At 42.7% G+C, this 19,776-nt stretch overlaps 1 protein-coding gene across 1 annotated transcript in view; it reads right to left on the bottom strand.

The window, feature by feature from the left end:
- Positions 1–19,776, bottom strand: part of LOC114358269 (neogenin) — a 34,024-nt gene that overhangs the window by 7,124 nt on the left and 7,124 nt on the right. The window contains exons 5-17 of the mRNA XM_028312182.1: positions 14,990–15,154; positions 14,537–14,609; positions 13,756–13,947; positions 11,637–11,713; positions 11,473–11,554; positions 10,639–10,809; positions 8,461–8,575; positions 6,662–6,808; positions 6,107–6,240; positions 4,655–4,818; positions 3,339–3,438; positions 1,724–1,872; positions 708–828 (exon numbers count right to left, since the gene is read on the bottom strand). Coding sequence (XP_028167983.1) covers positions 708–828; positions 1,724–1,872; positions 3,339–3,438; positions 4,655–4,818; positions 6,107–6,240; positions 6,662–6,808; positions 8,461–8,575; positions 10,639–10,809; positions 11,473–11,554; positions 11,637–11,713; positions 13,756–13,947; positions 14,537–14,609; positions 14,990–15,154 — 1,690 coding nt within the window. The remainder of the gene's footprint in view (positions 1–707; positions 829–1,723; positions 1,873–3,338; positions 3,439–4,654; positions 4,819–6,106; positions 6,241–6,661; positions 6,809–8,460; positions 8,576–10,638; positions 10,810–11,472; positions 11,555–11,636; positions 11,714–13,755; positions 13,948–14,536; positions 14,610–14,989; positions 15,155–19,776) is intronic.

The following is a 19,776-nucleotide window of genomic DNA, read 5'->3' as shown; positions in this document are numbered from 1 at the left end:
AATTGTATCTCGATATCGTTTGTTCTCCTTCAAGGAATATAGGTAAAGATGACCTAAACTGAACTGTCCCACCAAACTCAATGACAGGGGGGCGCTACCATCGTTTAACTATATGGTTTCCAACATGGCAAAAATCGGAACCAGTTATCCGGTATTGACGGTGGCGCCCCGCTGTCAATGTCATGGATAGGACAGTTCAGTATTTTGGAACTATACACAAGTGACTTCGCGTTCGTCTTAGGTTGTGGTCTGAAGGATAAATTTGTTTCTAAAGCCCGGTCTGTGAGGCTCGCACACTCACTGCAGGTGCCCGTCGCACAGTCGCGACAGCAATATAATTACGCGCGAGCGATAAGGATGGGTAGCTTGGGGTCATTGGACAAAATTCTACGTGCTCACAGACCAGACTATAACTTGAAAATTGAAATCAACAGCATACTTAGGTTTATTTTAGAAGTAACTAGCTGACCCGGCGAACTTTGTTCCGCCTTAATGGCAATAAATAAGCAGACTTTTTTTAATTTCGAACGGGATAAAAAGTATCCTATGTCCTTCTCCTGGCTCTAAACTACCTCCCTGACAATTTTCAGCTAAATCGGTTCAGCCGTTCTTGAGTTATAAGCGAAGTAACTAACACGACTTTCTTTTATATATATAGATATTTATTTATACAGTGGTAATATTTGGTGTATGAACGATCTTTATACCTAGAAACAGCGACGGCGGCTCGACGGGCCGGCTGGGGACTGTGAGGACTTGGCTGCGCTGGCTCTGGCCCGGCGCCGCCACCATCACGTACGTGGGCAGGGACGGGTCCAGGTTCGTGATCTGTTGGGGACAAAAAGGTTTTTTGTAATTATTATAAAAGGTATCTTAAAATAAGCTTGAATCCGGTCTGCGATCGCGATCGAACGTCGAGTCTTTCGTCATCGTAGTGCGCACTCGCTAAAATAATATTTTGTATATCTGAAAGTGTTGTGAATGCTTATACTAAAACGTTTGTTTTTATTTGTATAGAGAACAATAGTGTCTAGACAAACCTTAAAAGGATTTAGGACGCTATTTGGATCAAATATGTAATTGCTCAATAATGAATAATAAATAAAAAAATAAATTTAAAAAAAAAAAAAATGACGCTGTTATAAAGGATGCAGAACCGACATATTTTTTAGTTAAGTAAGCACCGATTAGACCCGGTTTCCACCAAGGCAGCGCGGAGCAGAGCTGTGCGGAGTAGAGAAGAGACATGGTTATAATGAAATCTGATTGGTTATTCAAAACACTTCTCCGCTCCGCCTTAGTGAAAATCGGGCCTTACACTACCATAAAGTTCAGTTAGACACAAGTTCCATCGACACACGCTGATAATATCAGTTCCAGTGTGCAGTTCCTCTGTTAGATTGGACATATTAGTAAGTAGGTACATTATGCCAATCGTAAATTAGTAACCCAAGCACCTTTGCTTGGCGTGAAAAAAACAAAACACATAAGAAGTTGTAGTTTTACGATTATAGCAGTTTTATTTTACTACTTACTTCGGTACTACGTAGACGAAGCAAGTTTCGGGTGTTCCCCGAAGAAGTGAAACTTTGTATAGTTGCAACAGAACTATAAACTTTGTAGGTATTTAATTAGAAAATAAGCTGCCAACTCCCTCAAACTTACACACTTACACAAAAAGATCTACAAAGATCAATAGTAAAACAAATCCGAACATTATTACCTCAATGCTAGATCCGGTGGCGTTCAAAGAGGGCCAGAGGTCGAGCGAGTGCGTGAGGTTCTGGGAATACCGCACCACGCGCGGCCCGCCGCCCGCCCAGCGCACTTCCACGCCCGAGCGGGTGAACGAAGACTGAAGGTCTTTTGCTTCTGGAATTACACGTTTAATAAATAATAATAATATTTTTCATTAAACCGCCTCTGTGGTCTAGTGGTAAGACCACCTGCTTCAAACGCAGAGGTTTGGTTGGTTGTAGGGCTTGTTCTAAGTCCGCCTGGCTAGTTACCACCATCTTACCTAAGTCTGTTGCCATAACAACAATGTTAACAGCATTGTTGTGTTCCGGCAGTTAGAGGTAAGATAGCCAGTTCCTCCGTGGTTGAGGATTCCGGGTGAAGCTCGCTTCCACCTTCGGCTTGATCATTGCTTACCATCGGGTGAGATACAGGCTAAGAGCTTCCTCGTTGTCGATAAAAAAAAATCATTAAAAATAAGAGCGTTTTAATAACTTTTTATACCAGAGTTTACATAAGTCATAGTCTTTTTAGCCTGAAGTCCACCATCCCTAATTTACTCTAGCCTTACTGGTCAATTAGAACGAGCTCTTAGAACGGGACTATTTCCACCTCTCGTTCCCACCACTGCAACTCCTGTGTAGCCAGCATCTACAGCTTGACCGCCACAAAAACCCAACCAATGAAGGTCAACTATGGGCCTCATAAGAAGGCTCAAGGTCACCCAAAGAGCGATGGAGCGTGCTATGCTCGGTGTTTCCCTGCGTGATTGAATCAGAAATGAGGAGATCCGCAGGAGAACCAGAGTGACTGACATAGCCCGCAGAATCGCTAAAATCAAATGGCAGTGGGCGGGGCACATAGCTCGTAGAGCTGATGGCCGCTGGGGCAGGAAAGTTCTTGAGTGGCGACCACGAGCCGGAAGACGTAGCGTGGGCAGGCCTCCCACTAGGTGGACCGACGATCTGGTGAAGGTGAAGGTCGCGGGAGGTGCCTGGATGCGAGCGGCGCAGGACCGGTCTTTGTAGAAATCCTTGGGGGAGGCCTTTGTCCAGCAGTGGACATCTTACGGCTGAAACGAACGAAGATGAATAAGCGTCTCTAAACCAGCCGATTAGTTCATACGCATCTGGTGAATTGAGGTGCTTCTACAGTGGCGACTTATTGATGATGACTGATGAGTAATGTCCGACACTTTTGTACGGTTTAATGAACATCATCAGGTTATTTAGTCTCCACTATCAAAGGCCATGCATGCAATTGATGGATTTGGGCTTAGATTGGGTCTTTTATTCTTTAATGACACTTGAAATGGATAGGATTTTTGTGGATACATAATCTATATATATAAAAATGAAACCCGTTTCGCGTTGTCACGGCATCACGTGTGAACGGCTGAACCGATTTCGATAATTCTTTTTTTTAAATGTTTGTGGAAGTCCAAGGATGGTTCTTACGGAAAAAAATATTAAGAAAATCTCTACGCTAAGGCGGTACGAAGTTCGCCGGGTCAGCTAGTAGTAAATAAAGGAAAAGGGACACAATTCGTCGTTGTGGACTACGCTAGAGGCGTGACCCTACATATTAATAAGATCTCATACCTGATATTTGCGCCGGTATGGTCTTGATGGGGCTGTACACGTGCGGGTCGTAGCTCGTCACCATGACGTAGGTGTCTCTTGTGGGGTCGATGTCCGTGATCTGAAAAAAAATGTTTATAAGTTCTAATGACATTTTTCATGAATCATGAAATCATCCAGGTCTTTTCAATTTCAAAAATTTCAATATACAGCGACTATTTCTGTGTTCCCTGCATTCAGTTCAGGTGTTTTCCTCAACCTTTACCAGGTCTGTAATCCATCGAACCTGCCTAGCCTACGCTAGTAGTGTAGAACTACGTCTTTCAGTGCGTGGTCGTCAGTCGAGAACTTTTGTACCCTCAGGAGGCCAACATTTCTACGAGCTATGTGCCTCGCCCACTGACACTTGGGCACTTGAGTTTAGCGATTTTGCATCATATTCCGCTTGCTGTATGTGTGGTGCAGCTTATTGTAAAAGTAACAATCATAGCAGTTAAGGCTCACCAGAGCAGTTGAGCTAGACACGGAATACTATAGTCTGGTCCGGGAGCACGTAGAATTTTGTCCAATGACCCCAAGCTACCCATCCTTATCGCTTGCGCGTAATTATATTGCGGTCGCGACTGTGCGACGGGCGCCCGCAGTGAGCGTGCGAGCGTGACAGCAACAGTAGCTTGGGGTCATTGGACAAAATTCTACGTGCTCCCGGACCAGACTATAGGCAGGCGCGGCATTGCAGCAGGGTAACTCCGAAAAACAATCCGAAGTTTCGAGTGTTGCCATCCCTCTCACGTAAAGCGAAATGATAGCATGAGCAACGGTGACCGATGGACCCGAAACTACGTAAACAGCGTTTCGGAGAAGCCCCCCAAGACACGAGCACTGCTGTCGCGTTTTCAAAACGCCAGGTTAAGTCCTTTGAACCTTGCGTAGTATGTTGGTTATCCTATGAATCCATGGTTTGCTTACCAAAGCAGTATTGCCCACGGTGTCGATAGAGTCCCACATTTCCACGGGCACGTTAAGCTCCAAGCTGTAGGACACGGAGTACTTGGCTGGTGCAGCGTTCCAAGACACTCGAACTGCTGTCGCGTTCTCCAAACTTCATGTCGTCCTTAATTTTTTTTATGGGACAGGAGGCTAACGATCACATGGATTTCCTGATGGTTAACTCTTACCGCCGCCTACAGACACCCGCAGCCCCGGGGGAGTTACAGGTGCGTTTCCAGCCTTTAAGTTATAAGTACGCTCTCTTCTTGAAAGATTGTAGGTCGTATTGGTCGTGCCTTGCGTACTATGTTGGTTATCCTACGTACTATATGCCCTGCTGTGCTTACCAAAGCAGTGTTGCCCACGGTGTCGATGGAGTCCCACATTTCCACGGGCACGTTAAGCTCGGAGCTGTAGGACACGGAGTACTTGGCGGGCGCTGCGTTCCAGGATACTCGAACTGCTGTCGCGTTCTCGAAGCGCCAGGTTAGGTCCTTGAACATCTCTGGAACTGGAGACAAGAGAAAAGAACATGTTAGGAGTCAGAGTCAATCAACTTTCGAATCAGTATTACGCTTATTATCGCCCGAAATAGTAATGTCATGCAGAGTTACGAGTAACTTAATCGCCTCTATGGTCTAGTGATAAGATGCTCAACGAGAAAGAGATGGTGGATTTTTAGTGGGTAGGCCTTTTCCTTCTGGAGGGGAGAGCCCTAGAAATATAAAATTCAATGCATTTAAAAAAAAACATATAACTACACAGGTAACTTAGACAGCAGTTCCTCTGTGGTAAAATCTCATCAAAGCTCGTTTTTAAACTTCGGCTTGATCATCACTTTCCATCAGATGTGATGTACTTAGACGGGTAGAGGGAGCTTCGTCGTCGTAGTTCATAAAACGTACCTTCCTGGACCCCTATCTGGCAATCAACGTCGGGGTCCAAGCCATTGAAATTGCTTGTCTATCATTACACACAACCATTTACCCTCTCTAAGTGTGTTATGGGCCTCATAAGAAGGCTCAAGGTCACCCAAAGAGCGATGGAGCGTGCTATGCTCGGAGTTTCCCTGCGTGATCGAATCAGAAATGAGGAGATCCGTAGGAGAACCAGAGTGACTGACATAGCCCGCAGAATCGCTAAAATCAAGTGGCAGTGGGCGGGGCACATAGCTCGTAGAGCTGATGGCCGCTGGGGCAGGAAAGTTCTTGAGTGGCGACCACGAGCTGGAAGACGTAGCGTGGGCAGGCCTCCCACTAGGTGGACCGACGATCTGGTGAAGGTCGCGGGAAGTACCTGGATGCAAGCGGCGCAGGACCGGTCTTTGTGGAAATCCTTGGGGGAGGCCTTTGTCCAGCAGTGGACGTCTTTCGGCTCAAACGAAGCGTGTTAACAAACTGCGGCTGGCTAAAGGGCCGGCCCTGGACCCCCACTTAGTAATCCACCTTGAGGCCTAAGCATCGAAATTAGTCCTCTATCAATATCCATGCGTCCGAATAAAGCCGGACATAGTTAGACTTTTTGATTGCGTGTCCGGCCAAAATAACCGATGTCCGGCCTGTCCGGCTTTTGTTAGGCTTTTTATTTGGCTACCGCGCCAGGCGAAAGTCGAGCCACAGAATAAGGCACGCACGCATCAGGACGTTAGGCAACCGATGATGATAGTAGTCACTCGCGAGCTCACTAATTGCACCCGTCGCATGTCCGGCTTTTAGGGTAAAATGTCCAGCCAAATGAAGCACAGAGACCGGCTTTTGTGTTTTTGGACCTGGCAACCCTAAATTTGCAAGATCACTTACCCTCTCTAAGAGTGGTGACGGACTGCGGCAGGCTGAAGGGCCCGCCGGTCGAGCGGCCCGGGATGCGAGCTTGGACCTCTACCTCGTACTCCGTCTCGGGGTCCAAACCATCCACTGTTGCAGAGTTGTTGTAGCTGGAAGAAAGTTATAAAATGTAAAGTTCATCTTATTAACTACACTTACACTACATTCAATCAATCAATCAATCATTTATTGTCTTAGTTATAGGTATTACAATAACACAGATCTTGATAAGCTTTGTCACCTTTTCTTTTTCATAAGCAAAATTTTAGTTAGTGCGACAGTACGTACACCTATTCAAAGTAACGAAGAAAGTTATTTTTTATTTGTATTTTCTATCATTTCAACCAAAAGACATCCACTTTTGTACAAAAACAAAGGTCCGGTCCTGAGCTACCCACTTCCAGGAGCTTCTACCGACTTGAAGCCTACTTACACTACGTCTTTCGGCCCGTGGTCGCTACTCGAGAATTTATCTGCTCCCCAACAGCCTATGTCCTGCCCACTGCCACTCATCGTCAGGTATTGACCTACCTGTCAATACATTTGCTGGAGCCGTCTGGTCGCCTCGCACAGACGAGAAAAGCGTAAGCCTCGCAGCGCTCGCAGCGCCAGCGCAGCGCGAACGCTCGCGCCCATACACCCGTCACGCGCACGTCGCGTGGCACCACCGACACTTCCCTGAGAAGAAGAAGGAACCGCTGGTATAGTCAACAGCACGTCAGACTATAAGACCGTCCCCATCGACCAGAGAGTTATGTGGGACTCTACGCCAGGAGGGTGGGGCCTATCCACTAAAATCTAACGGTATCTTCCGGGGCCATTGAAATGAAGTTACGAGTTAAACTTCAACCAACCGCGACCTGTCATTGGCCTATGATCGCGCCGGCGATGGCGATTTGCACGCGTTGGTGTGGTTGAAGCATTATTGTGATAATATTGTAAATTCAACCGCGGCTCATTGGACATTCGTCCGCAATTGCTTACTATCAGATAAGACGATATTTAGCTTAATGTGCTGTCGTTCATAGGGATACTGAATTATGCAGTGTTACGTCAACAGGGATCTATTGATAATTGTAACTTTTATTATGACATCTGTTCGAAACTGACCTCTTTGCGAAACTGACCTTTATGGTAAGGAGTCTTGTTTGTTTTGATAGGTAGTTGCCACTTTACCATTGTGAAATACAGATCAAACACCAATCAATGTCCCTAGTTTTCATCAGCTTCAAAAAGCAGCTACACCATAACTTCCTCATTCCTTTCTTTGAATGGTTTCAATGAGAAAACAACCGCTGTTAACCATGTTATTTAGATAAATAAATAGCAACTTTTTGTAAGATTCTGCTGATTTTATCTCTCTGTCACCATTGAATCCCTATTAGTAACAAACTAACGCCCGTATTCACAAACGATGCTTACTTAAGTGAAGCAGCAAATCGAACGCACAGCGTTGAATAGAGCTCTGTGATTGGTTCATGTGTCACCCTGTGCGTCCACGCGCACTGTGAGACCTCATAGTAGTGTTTGTGAATACGAGCGTAAGTCCCGGTTTTTTGATTCGTAGTTATAATAACCAATGGTCAAATGGCAATGCCAGATTTTGTATGGAAAGTGGCGTCTTTTTTTTTCGCGCGGCCTTCGACCAAACTTTGTTTTTTGATTACAAAATAGTGTAATAAACCAAACTTACTATGGCATGTATACCTCTAAACTCAGTCTGAACTGAGTTACGACGAGCAATAGAAGTTTGATTATTTTCATACTAGATTTGCTTTTTGTGCGCAAGTTTTGTAAGAAATTGCAACAAAATATTGCGCTATTTTTTTATTGCGCTGATTCTGCTCCATACTGATGTCTGGAGCCTTTAATGGATGATATTGTTTGTTTACACATACAATCTCACTATTTTGTTGCAATTTCTTACAAAACTTTGCGCGCAAAAAGCAAATCTAGTATGAAAATCATCAAACTTCTAATGCTCGTAGTTCAGTTCAGACTGTGTTTTAGAGGTATACATGTCATAGTAAGTTTGGTTTATTACACTATTTTGTAATCAAAAAACAAAGTTTGGTCGATGGCCGCGCGAAAAAAAAAGACGCCAATTTCCGGCATTGTCTTTTGACAGATGTCAAATGACAGTTGGTTAAATATCAGAAAAAAATGTTTTTCGAACAATGGTTAGCTTGACTTTTAGTACATTTTTTAACTATTTGTTTACATTTTGTTAATATTTAACTATTAGTAGCAAAATTTAACAATTAGTTATTTTAACTAAGAATCAAAAAACTGGGCCTAAGTAGTAGTGTTGGAGCCCAACGGAACCTCACCCGGCGTCGTCGCGGCCGGCCGTGGGGCTCCAGGGCAGCAGCGTCAGGTTCAGAGGCAGCCACTCTTCAGAGCGCGAGCCTAGCACGCGGACTTGTAATGGCGCGGCTGCAGACGCTGGAACAAACATTATTTTAAAAGAAAGATACAAAAATAGCGCCTTAAAATAGAAAGAAAGATACATTTATTACAATGAACATCACAAAAATACAGGCAATTACATAGACATGACAGTGGCACATAATAATGGAAGAAGAAAAAAAAAATAAAAACCGGAGTAAACTGAGCAGTGCCACCCATCCACCAACAAGATGCCCACTGCAACGGGACCCCACTCAGCATATGCCGTGGCCCACGGTGACGAAGGCCACGGCGCTGGTTTTCAGTGTGCCCCATGCCGAGTAAGGGTCATGGACCATTGGTAAAATAAATAAATAAAATAGGCTAGCTGAGCTAGACTAAACCGGCAGAATAGCATAAAACGACTCCCACTTCTCCCATTTATCATCATCATTTCAACCACAGAAACTTAAATTATGTTTCCCCAAAAATTTCTTCCACATCGCTTGGTTGTCGCGGCCTGAATCCAGCGTCTCCCATTTCTCCAATGATTATCTTAAATGGCGATTAAGGGACAAGTATGCGCCAATCAAAATTCTCCAGCCCAACTGTTCAGTGTGAGAATTGTAGACCCAATCCTCCCAAATTCCCCGTCTTCGGCTTGTCACATCTTACTTTTGCTGGTAACTTTTCGCAAGTCATCACCCTAGTAGATGAACATCCATTCATAGCGTCAAAATAACTGTTGTTACATTTTAACAAGGGAGAGTCTATAGTCTGGTCTTCGAGCACGTAGAATTTTGTCCAATGACCTCAAGCTACCCATCCTTATCGCTCGCGCGTAATTATGTTGCTGTCGCGCTCGCACACTCACCGCGGGCGCCCGTCGCACAGTCGTGACAGCAATATAATTACGCGCGAGCGATAAGGATGGGTAGCTTGAGGTCATTGGACAAAATTCTACGTGCTCACAGACCGGGCTTTAGACCGGAATAAAACGACTCCCACTTCTCCCATTTATCATCGTCATCATTTCAGCCACAGGAACTTATGCTTCCCCAAAAATGTCTTCCACATCGCCCGGTTGGTCGCGGCCTGCATCCAGCGTCTCCCACTTCTCCCATGATTATCTTAAATGGCGATTACGGGACAAGTATGCGCCAATCACGCTTCTCCAGCCCAACTGATTAGCGTGGGAATTGGTAGGCCCAATCCTCCCAAATTCCCCGTTTTCGGCTTGTCAGCTATACCAGGCCTGTTCATCTCCACGAGTTTACATCGAAAACAAAACACGCACGATGACCCACCTACAGGATACTATTCGACAAGGCCTCACATACGAGCGAACATTGACTCACGCACGCGTATTCTTGTGTATGATGGAAGAAAATAAAGAAAATGGTGTATTTAACTGTGCAGTATTTAACTGCCTAAATAATAATAACAACACAGAATGTACTTTTTTAAGTTGCCTCAAGATACTGAGAGGTAAATAAGTAGTTAATATTATTCATGATAATTCATGCTAAATCATGTATTTCCTGGGCCATTTTCCGCAGTTTGGCACCTCACGTCACACCATTTTACCGAAGTCAGCCCTATAGCTTCGGAGCAGTGCCGATCACTGACTTTTGTCAACAAAATGGTGCTTGACTCTTGAGACAGGCTAAATTATAACATATTGTTAATGACATTGAGCATACATTTTTTAAATACCTTCGCGAAGTAAAACTTCTGTACGTAGTACTTATTATTATTCTGTGGCTATACTAATTTTATAAATGCGAAAATAACTCTGTCTGTCTCACTTTCGTTTGCGGAAAGCTAGTATAATAATAAAATAAATGTTTTGTTTGACAAAAAGGGCGACATCACATTTACGCAAATTACAAAAAGAAAAACATTGTGCCCTGGTGTCAAATAGGGGCCCGCTCAGTATTAATCGGGGCACGCCGTGGGAATGCCTCAACACCTAGATGAACAATGAACATCCATTCATAGCGTCAAAATAACTGTTGTTACATTTTAAAAAGGGAGAGTATAGTTAAGCCAAAGTTTACTCGTGCTTAAAGTATGTAGTCATGTAAGAGTATGGTTCACGCGGACCCTCAAATCCTCACCTGGCAAAGTGTAGCTGTGCACGTTCTCCGGCAACGTGACGTTGGTCTCCTGCGAGGAGTTGTCGCGGCGGTACTGCAGCATCCACTGGACAACTCCTGGAGTCTCCTGCGCGAACTCCTTCCAGGAGACCAGGACAGAGTCCTCGCCTTTCTTCGATATTTGGACCGGAACTGGGGACAAAGTAAAAAATATATCTCGTTCGTTCGTTTCAGCCAAATGACGTCCACTGCTGGACAAAGGCCTCCCCCAAGGTTTTCCACAATGCACGGTCCTGCGCTGCCAGCATCCAGGCTATTCCCGCGACAATTACCAGATCGTCGGTCCACCTAGTAGGAGGCCTGCCCACGCTACGTCTTCCAGCCCGTCACGTACAGTAAAAAATATATCTCACTCATCCCGAAATCTCAGAAACTACAAGTGCTAGGAATCTCAAATTTTGCATGGGAGTTCCTTTTAGAACATAGATACTCACTTAGACGAGATTTTGCAAAATTCAACCCCTAAGGGGGGTAAAACGGGGACCACGTGCACAAAGTCGCGGGCGGCCGCTAGTTTAAGATATTTATTGGACCATTTTTGTTGCAAAATCATATAGCAAAAGTTCAACTACATTATACATAACAACAACAGTTGATGATTCATTTCAACGAAATCCACTGCTGAACTAATGCCTCCACCAAGGATTTCTACAACGACCGGTCCTGCACTCCCCCTATAAGTTGGATGCTTTAGATGCTTACGAATCGTCAAACATTGATGAACAATAGGCGGTATGAAGTTCCCTGGTTCAGCTAGTAACAAAATAAATTGCATTTCATACTTCTGGAACATACCTCCTTGTCCCTGGCAGACGATCGGTGGCTCCGACATGTCGCTAGCTATGTTCTTGCCGGTCCCCTTGATGTAGGCTCGGACCTAAAACAAAAGATTCATCAATCATCTCTTGAAGTTTCTATCAAGCAGCAAATAAGAACTATTGTGAAGGTGTGGTACTGACCTGGAAACCGTAGGGAGTGAGAGGCTCACTGACTGTTATTGTTTCTTCTGTATTTGAATGAGGCTGCCCTGGATACGCTGAAAAAGAACAAAATTATTTAAGAAAGCTAAATAGATTAAAAATAAATATTAGGTACGTTTAAAATACAATGTTCTGAAATTTTCGCCAACGGTTCCTTAATTCAAGTCGTGGTAATTTTCCAAAAAATACAGGTTCATTCAGACCAATGTCCTATTCAATCAATCTAGGTCTTTCCGGACTGAGGGAGTCAAACTCTTTAACCCAAGGGTCGCTTCTAGCCGATCAGCATCATTCAAAAAAACATCTTCTAAATTATTGAGGCTGCTTTACACCATACCACTCACCAGGCAAGGTGGTCTGCACAGTATACGCCATGACGTCCCCCATGGGTCGCTCCCATCGGATCAGCACGACGCTTACTTCCAGTGGCCAGCAGTAAACGACTCCTTATATATCATTGAAGCTGCTTGTATTCCATACCACTCACCAGGCAACGTAGTCTGCACGGTGTACGTCATGATATCCCACATGGGTCGCTCCCAGCGGATCAGCACCACCCTGGCAGCCAGTGGCCAACAGACATCTCCTTGTATCATTGAGGCTACTTGTGTTCCATGCCACTCAAGGTGGTCTGCACAGTATAAGCCATCAAGGATCTCTCCCAGCCGATCAGGGTCATTTTAAAAATAGCTCCTTCTATATCATTGAGGCTGCTGTTATACCATACCACTCACCAGGCAACGTGGTCTGCACAGTATACGCCATGACGTCCCCCATGGGTCGCTCCCAACGGAACAGTAGAATTTAAAAAACATCTCTTTCTACCACCCCTTAAGAAGCTATATTTATGCCATATACCTCTTACCAGGCAAGGTGGTCGGCACATTATACCCAAACTTCAGCATCTAAAAACCAACTCCTTGTACTCTTTCTAAATACGTATTCTATTCCATACCACTCACCAGGCAAGGTGGTCAGTATACGCCGTGACGTCTCCCATGGGTCGCCCCAGCTTATCAACAGCACTTAAAAAAACAGCTCATTCTAAATCATTGAGGCTGCTTGTATTCCATACCACTCACCAGGCAATGTAGTCTGCACGGTGTACGCCATGACGTCCCCCATGGGTCGCTCCCAGCGGATCAGCACCACCCTTACAGCCAGCGATCAGCAGTAAACGACTCTTTATATATCATTGAAGCTGCTTTATACCATACCACTCACCAGGCAACGTAGTCTGCACAGTATAAGCCATTAACTCCCAAGGGTCGCTCCCTGCTTATCAACAGCACTTAAAAAACAGCTACTTCTAATTCATTGAGGCTGCTTTATACCATACCACTCACCAGGCAACGTAGTCTGCACGGTATACGCCATGACGTCCCCCATGGGTCACTTCCAATGGATCAGCACCATCCTTGCAGCCAGCGGCCAGCAGAAAACAACTCCTAGTACATCATTGAGGTTGCTTGTTGCCATACTACCACTGACCAGGCAAGGTGGTCAGTATACGCCGTGACGTCTCCCATGGGTCGCTCCCAGCTTATCAACAGCACTTAAAAACAGCTACTTCTAATTCATTGAGGCTGCTTTATACCAAACCACTCACCAGGCAACGTAGTCTGCACGGTATACGCCATGACGTCCTCCATGGGTCGCTCCCAACGGAACAGTAGAAATTAAAAAACATCTCTTTCTACCACCCCTTAAGAAGCTGGCTATATGTATGCCATATACCTCTTACCAGGCAAGGTGGTCTGCACATTATACCCAAACTTCAGCATCTAAAAACCAATTCCTTGTGCTCTTTCTAAATACGTATTCCATTCCATGCCACTCACCAGGCAACGTAGTCTGCACGGTGTACGCCATGACGTCTCTCATGGGTCACTCCCATCGGATCAGCACCACCCTAGCAGCCAGCGCCCTGCAAACAGCTCCTTCTAAATCATTGAGGCTGCTTGTATTCCATACCACTCACCAGCGCAAGATGGTCTGCACAGCATACGCCATAACTTCCCCCATGATTCGCTCCCAGCCGATTTAAAAAACAGCTCTTTCCTATATCATTGAGGCTGCTTTATACCATACCACTCACCAGGCAACGTAGTCTGCACGGTATACGCCATGACGTCCCCCATGGGTCGCTCCCAGCGGATCAGCACCACCCTGGCAGCCAGCGGCCAGCATTTGACGCCAGAGGGCGCGGCAGCGCTGGCCCCGCCCACGCCCAGCGACGCCCAGCCTGATGCTACTGAGCCCAGGCTGCTTGCGAAGCACTGGTATATGCCTGGGGAAGTATCAAGAGTCAGTATTGGTCTAAAGAAGATACATACATACGCCCATATTCACAAACATTACTATGAGGTCTCACAGTGCGCATGGACGCACAGGTTGACACACGAATCAATCACAGAGCTCTATTCAACGCTGTGCGTACGATTTGATAAGCACACTCACTGCGGGCGCCCGTCTCACAGTCGCGACAGCAATAAAATTACGCGCGAGCGATAAGGATGGGTAGATGGGGGTCATTTGACAAAATTCTACGTGTTCATTTACCAGGCTTTAGTAGTTGTCAATAGAAGCCTGAAGAAAAAGTTACATAAAATAAATTATAATCAAACTGCTCTATGATAGTACTACATACACACTTCCAAAAGGTTTATGAGACTGAAAAACTGAAGGTTTGTGGGTTAAAATGGTAGTTCATCCAATTCAGTAAGAACGAGTACATCTCAATAAACAAGACGGCTTTCACAACAAAACGCAGGATGTACCTATTGTTGATGTTGGACCTCTGTTAACTCCATGTTAAACCCAAATAAGAGACGAAAAAGTTTAAGCGCATGAGCAACATTTTCTGAAGTAATATTTACCTGCATCAGCAGATGTGACACCGCCAATGACCAGCTCGTATCGGGACCCAAAATTAGCAGAGCGAAGATTGAACTGAAAAAATAATGTATACAAAGTTTATTCATATTGATGACTGGTGTGTTTTAGAAACAATCCAATCAATAAATTAGAGTCGACGAAGCACATGATATCGTGGCCTGCGTGCCCAAACAACTGCACGCAGGAAGATTTAATGAAGGCTACTGACGACGCCACTCTTGTGGCGAAGTTTTGGGCTGACACTGTGTAGGTTTGTTATCGACACGACAAGAAGAAGAAGAGGAAATCAATCTTGAATTCAAGCCTTATGAAGCATAAAAATGTTCTTAGAAAAACTTAGTCTATACAACGTTCACATCATAGTCAGCACCATAGAAAAGAAAAAATAAGGCAAATTCTACACACAGTTTGCAATAAAAAGTGTTCATCCTTACCCGTCCGCCAAGGACTAGTGGCTGTCCATCCTTGTACCACGTCACGGTGGGGGCCGGCCGTCCGGTCGCGGTGCAGTTGAACCGGACGGTGCTCGCCCGGATCACCTCCTTGGACACCGGGGGTAGGGTTATGGTGACCGGTTCTGTCATGGTCACGTTGAAGGTCTGTGGGAGAATGGAAAAAATTAAACATCAATTTGCTCTAAAGAAAGCAGAAACAGTGCTTATTACTCGTATAGTCGAGTGTAGATTGATTACTTTTATACAATGGAACATGGGTATTTTAGTACTATTTTTATTCGGGTATTCCGTGGTGACAATTATTCCAAAGGTCAAAGGTCCAAAGAGAGTTGTTCCTATATTAATTGTGTTGTTAACACCCACTCAACACAAGATGCGCGTTCAAATTCGAAGAGTTTTAATATTTTTACATAATATTTGTCACTTCACAGCACTTTAGAACACAAAATGACACCAGGTTTATACACTAAAGTACATAACTTACTAAATTAAAACCATAAAAACAGATCGACAGTGCTTCCCGTTCAACTACCTCCACGGAATCTCAAAGACAAAAATTAAAAAAATAACTGACGTTTCAACCGTGTTGCACCGACCGTGGTCACTGGCTGACTGTAGCATCGAATAATCAATCCTTACGTGGGGTAGAATCATCTAATTCTACCCGCATGTTATTGTATAATCGCGTATCGCAATTTTAGTAATTTGGATCTTAAAATGTAACCTAACATGTGGCTACTTTTTCACGCGCATGGAATTCCGGGCACAGTTACATAAAACGAAAAATAATTAACAAATTATTCTATTTTTATCGCAACACAGAAACTTTTGCCTTTTGCCCAACAGAAGTCACGTACCTTAAAAGTTAATAAAATTACGAAAGTTAATTAGCAGAGAGGCGATGCAGAATAATAAATATGTTAATTCTAATTAGTTAATGTTAGTGTTAATTATGCTGCTCCCGGAGGAAGACGATTGTTGAAACAAAAATGTTACTGTTAATAAGTTATTTATATCAAAAGTCACAAAATAACATCAAGATAATCAAACAAAACTCAAAATAAAATAATGTGCGTGTCACCGAAACGGTATTCACTCAGTATCGTGCCGAGATGTTTTTCTCATAAGTTTGATTAAAAATAAAATAACATCTTCAAGCACAAAGGACGTTAAATTCGTGTGACTGAAGAATAAAAACACAATCTCTAATCCTTTTTTAATTTTTCAGTATTTTATTTTCTCAATCCACCAGTGACCAGTCTTGTGTACTATCTTCGTGAATACGACAAAATATGCTCAAAAAGGTAAAATCTTTCCAAGGGTCAAGGCACTTTGTTTTTATTTTCAGTGCTTAAATCCTGACAGGTTAGGGACATTTAGCGTATTTATTCTACTGTCTTCACAAAGGGGTATTCCTACAAAACGCTGGGGCGTTAAACTCAAAGGATACACGTGTTCGAGTTATTTAACATAATACGATATTACCGTTTATGAACAAAAAGTTTTGTGCTTTGCGCCTCGGGTCTGGGGTAGGTACAAGTCTTAGAACTAAGCGGGTATCTAACAGTTTTTTTTTTATTTTATCTAAAGTCTGGTCGCGGAGCACGTAGAATTTTGTCCAATGACCCCAAGCTACCCATCCTTATCGCTCACGCGTAATTATATTGCTGTTGCGCTCGCACACTCACTGCTGCCGCCCGTCACACAGTCGCGGACTATAACAACAGATAGGTCTTACGCCCGTATTCACAAAATTACTATGAGGTCTCACAGTGCGCGTGGACGCACAAGGTCACACACGAACCAATCACGGAGCTCTATTCAACGCTATGCGTACCATTTGCTGCAAGCATCGTTTGTGAATACGGGTGTAAGTCTGCATTTCACTTGATGGAATTGATTATCAGGCCGAATGGAAGCGTTACTTCAGTTCACCCGAAATCCTCGACCACAGAAAAACTGGCTATCTTACCTCGAACTGCCGAAACACAACAATGCTATGAACTTGGTAAGATGGTGGTAGTTAGTCAGGCGGACTTCTAACCAAACCGAGCAGAAAATGTTGACCCCACTGGGATTCTAACCCTGGACCTCGGGATCTGAGAGACTAGACCACAGAATCGGTTGAATTCAATCTGAGTAAAAATCTCACTACAATCGCCTGTAGTTCCCATTTTAGACCCCTAACGTAAAGTTGACAGCTTTTGTAGAAGTGCCGCATTAAAGTTGTGCCTTTCGATTAGTTGTTTGTGAGTATTATATTATTATGTACAATATTATACACAGCTAAATATTTCATATGCCGCCAACTCTTTTTCTTAGGCCTCCACTGGCAACCGGTAATTTATGTGTACCCAAGAAACTCGGCGAATATAATAATATTATATTATGAAACTTTGATATTGGGTACACAGTAACTTTAATCTGGGGAATTATTTTGAACATTATCTTTTTATCTAGCCTGTTTCTAAGAATATTTATGTCTGTAGGCTTCTTTTAGGATACCTACTATTAAATTGTAAGAACTTTACCACGGATTTTCATCTTCGCAGGCTGTGATTTTCGAGTAATTTTCTTATCATTCAGAAAGGGAATGTCTAACTTAGTAAACACCGAAAACGGACAAGGAAGGCGTAGAATTAGTACGCCTTTTGCTTTAGTATTTGCGGTTGATTAAGCTAATCAACCGCAAATGCTAAGTTCGGAATCGTACTTGGGATTCATATTATTTATTCTGTCTATCATAATACTAATTACAATGGTGCAATTTGTATCTTTATGTGCCCTCATATTTGGTATTATATACGAACATAGAAATCTATCACAGAACTATGACGTAATAATGTACAATTACAATTTAGTATCCTAAACAATGTCCATGCTTTGTTCACGCTCAGAGTGCCAAAGAAGTTGTCATTGATCAAAAAGACAGTAAGAAAGCAAGAGAGTAAGTGCTTAGTATTATAGCAAACTAGCGACCCACCCCAGCTTCGCATGGATTCTACAAGTAAGTATACATTATAAATGTTCCTTTTGAATCACTCTCTGAAAAACATCAATCTTTTAAACTGCGATCTCTAACCCGCCTGCCAAGCGTGGAGATTATGGCAAAACCCTTCACTGTAGTGGAGGAGGCTCAAAGTCCATTATTGGCTGTAAAGGGCTGTTGATGATGATGATGATGATAAATCACTCTATCTATATAAAAAACGCATCAAAATCCATTGCGTACTTTTAAAGATCTAAGCATACAAGGACAGACAGCGGTAAGCGACTTTGTTTTATACTATAAAATTAAAAATAATAAATCTTTGGACAATTTCACACAGCGCCAGATAGACCCAAATTAAGCAAGTTAATGCTTGTGTTATGGGTGCTAGCTTAAGAGCGTTGTCACATTTTTCATGCAGAAATCGAGAATTTGGCAGATTTCGAAATGATTTTAGTCATATAATTTATTGTTATAGCTTCTTTTGACTTATATCATCGTAATTATCATACGTTTTTACGGAATGTCTATTGACAAAATCTCGTTCAAATTGGATTTTTGCCTACGAAAACAGCGAATTTCGAAAGCCCGATTTCCAGGTAACTCGCGAAGGCACAACTTTGAACTAATATTACAACAAATTTATTTCTAAGTAAGAAGATAGAATGTATTCATTAGANTTTGGTTTTACAAAGGTAATACGATAGAGAATAATACAAAACAATAAAAACCACCTGTTATAGGGGCATTTTTTGGAGAAATTTATCAAATAACCAAAAAAACACGAGTTTTTAAGCAGATTTTTTTCAAAAAGTATCATTTTTTATTATTTGTTGGCAATTTTTGTGTATTTTATGTATTTTTTTAGTATCGCCTGTTATTTAGCATTATCACTGTTTTTATTTTATCAGGATAAACCGCTTAGTTTAAAAGTTATTACGTTTTCTTTACAATACGTAATTGGAAGAAAAAAAATTGTATAAAAAATTAAAAAAAAATCTCAAAAAATTTTTGACCTCTTTTTTGTCGATAAAAATAGGTCTAGTTTCATCTATTTTCATATGTACACTTTAACGTGACTCACACTGTACAATAATCAAACAACAAACTCGTAAATTGCATTCTTATTTAAATTATTTACGGAAAACATGATTTTAGGTTTAATTTGCTACAATATCATCAAGAGATACTAATTAATAAATACTAAATAAACAGATAAAGGGGACGGCATTAAGGCACTCAGAATTCTCAGAAACCATTGATTTCGTGTTTGTTTGTAACTGTATTAAATGTATGAAAGCTGGAAATATAGGTTTTTTGAATAGATTCAGTTCGTTCTTAAACATATTATTGATGCCGTTTGCTAGGTCTCATGAAGCACTTTTTCAGTAAGTAACCATTTGTTCGACATCTTGTATACCTACTATAAGAAATATTCGAGTGAGATCACTTATCGATTATTTTCGTCATCCTTATTTGTATTAAATTTAATTAAAATACACTAAGGCTGAGATGCACCACCTAACTTTGACCCTAACTGACAATAACCGGTGTTTTATGTTAGACAGATTTTTGACATCCAAAATTTTGATGTCAATGTTAAAGTAAGACGGTGCAACACGGCCTAACAAATGTATCGTAGACAGTACTTTTTATTTTCTTCATAAATCTTTCTTTTCTTTGTAAAGCTATCTACAAGCTTTTATTTTCTTTGACATCTGGAGTTGTAAAATCTTGCAACTTAAAATTTACTTACTTCCCGTTTTCCCATTGAGCT

This window comes from Ostrinia furnacalis, unplaced genomic scaffold (assembly GCF_004193835.3).
Source record: "Ostrinia furnacalis isolate ACB-3 unplaced genomic scaffold, ASM419383v2 OfSCF3832, whole genome shotgun sequence".
NCBI classification, from domain to species: Eukaryota; Metazoa; Arthropoda; class Insecta; order Lepidoptera; family Crambidae; genus Ostrinia; species Ostrinia furnacalis.
The sequence above is the reverse complement of the archived record's forward strand: the minus strand, read 5'-3'. Positions and strand labels throughout refer to the sequence as shown.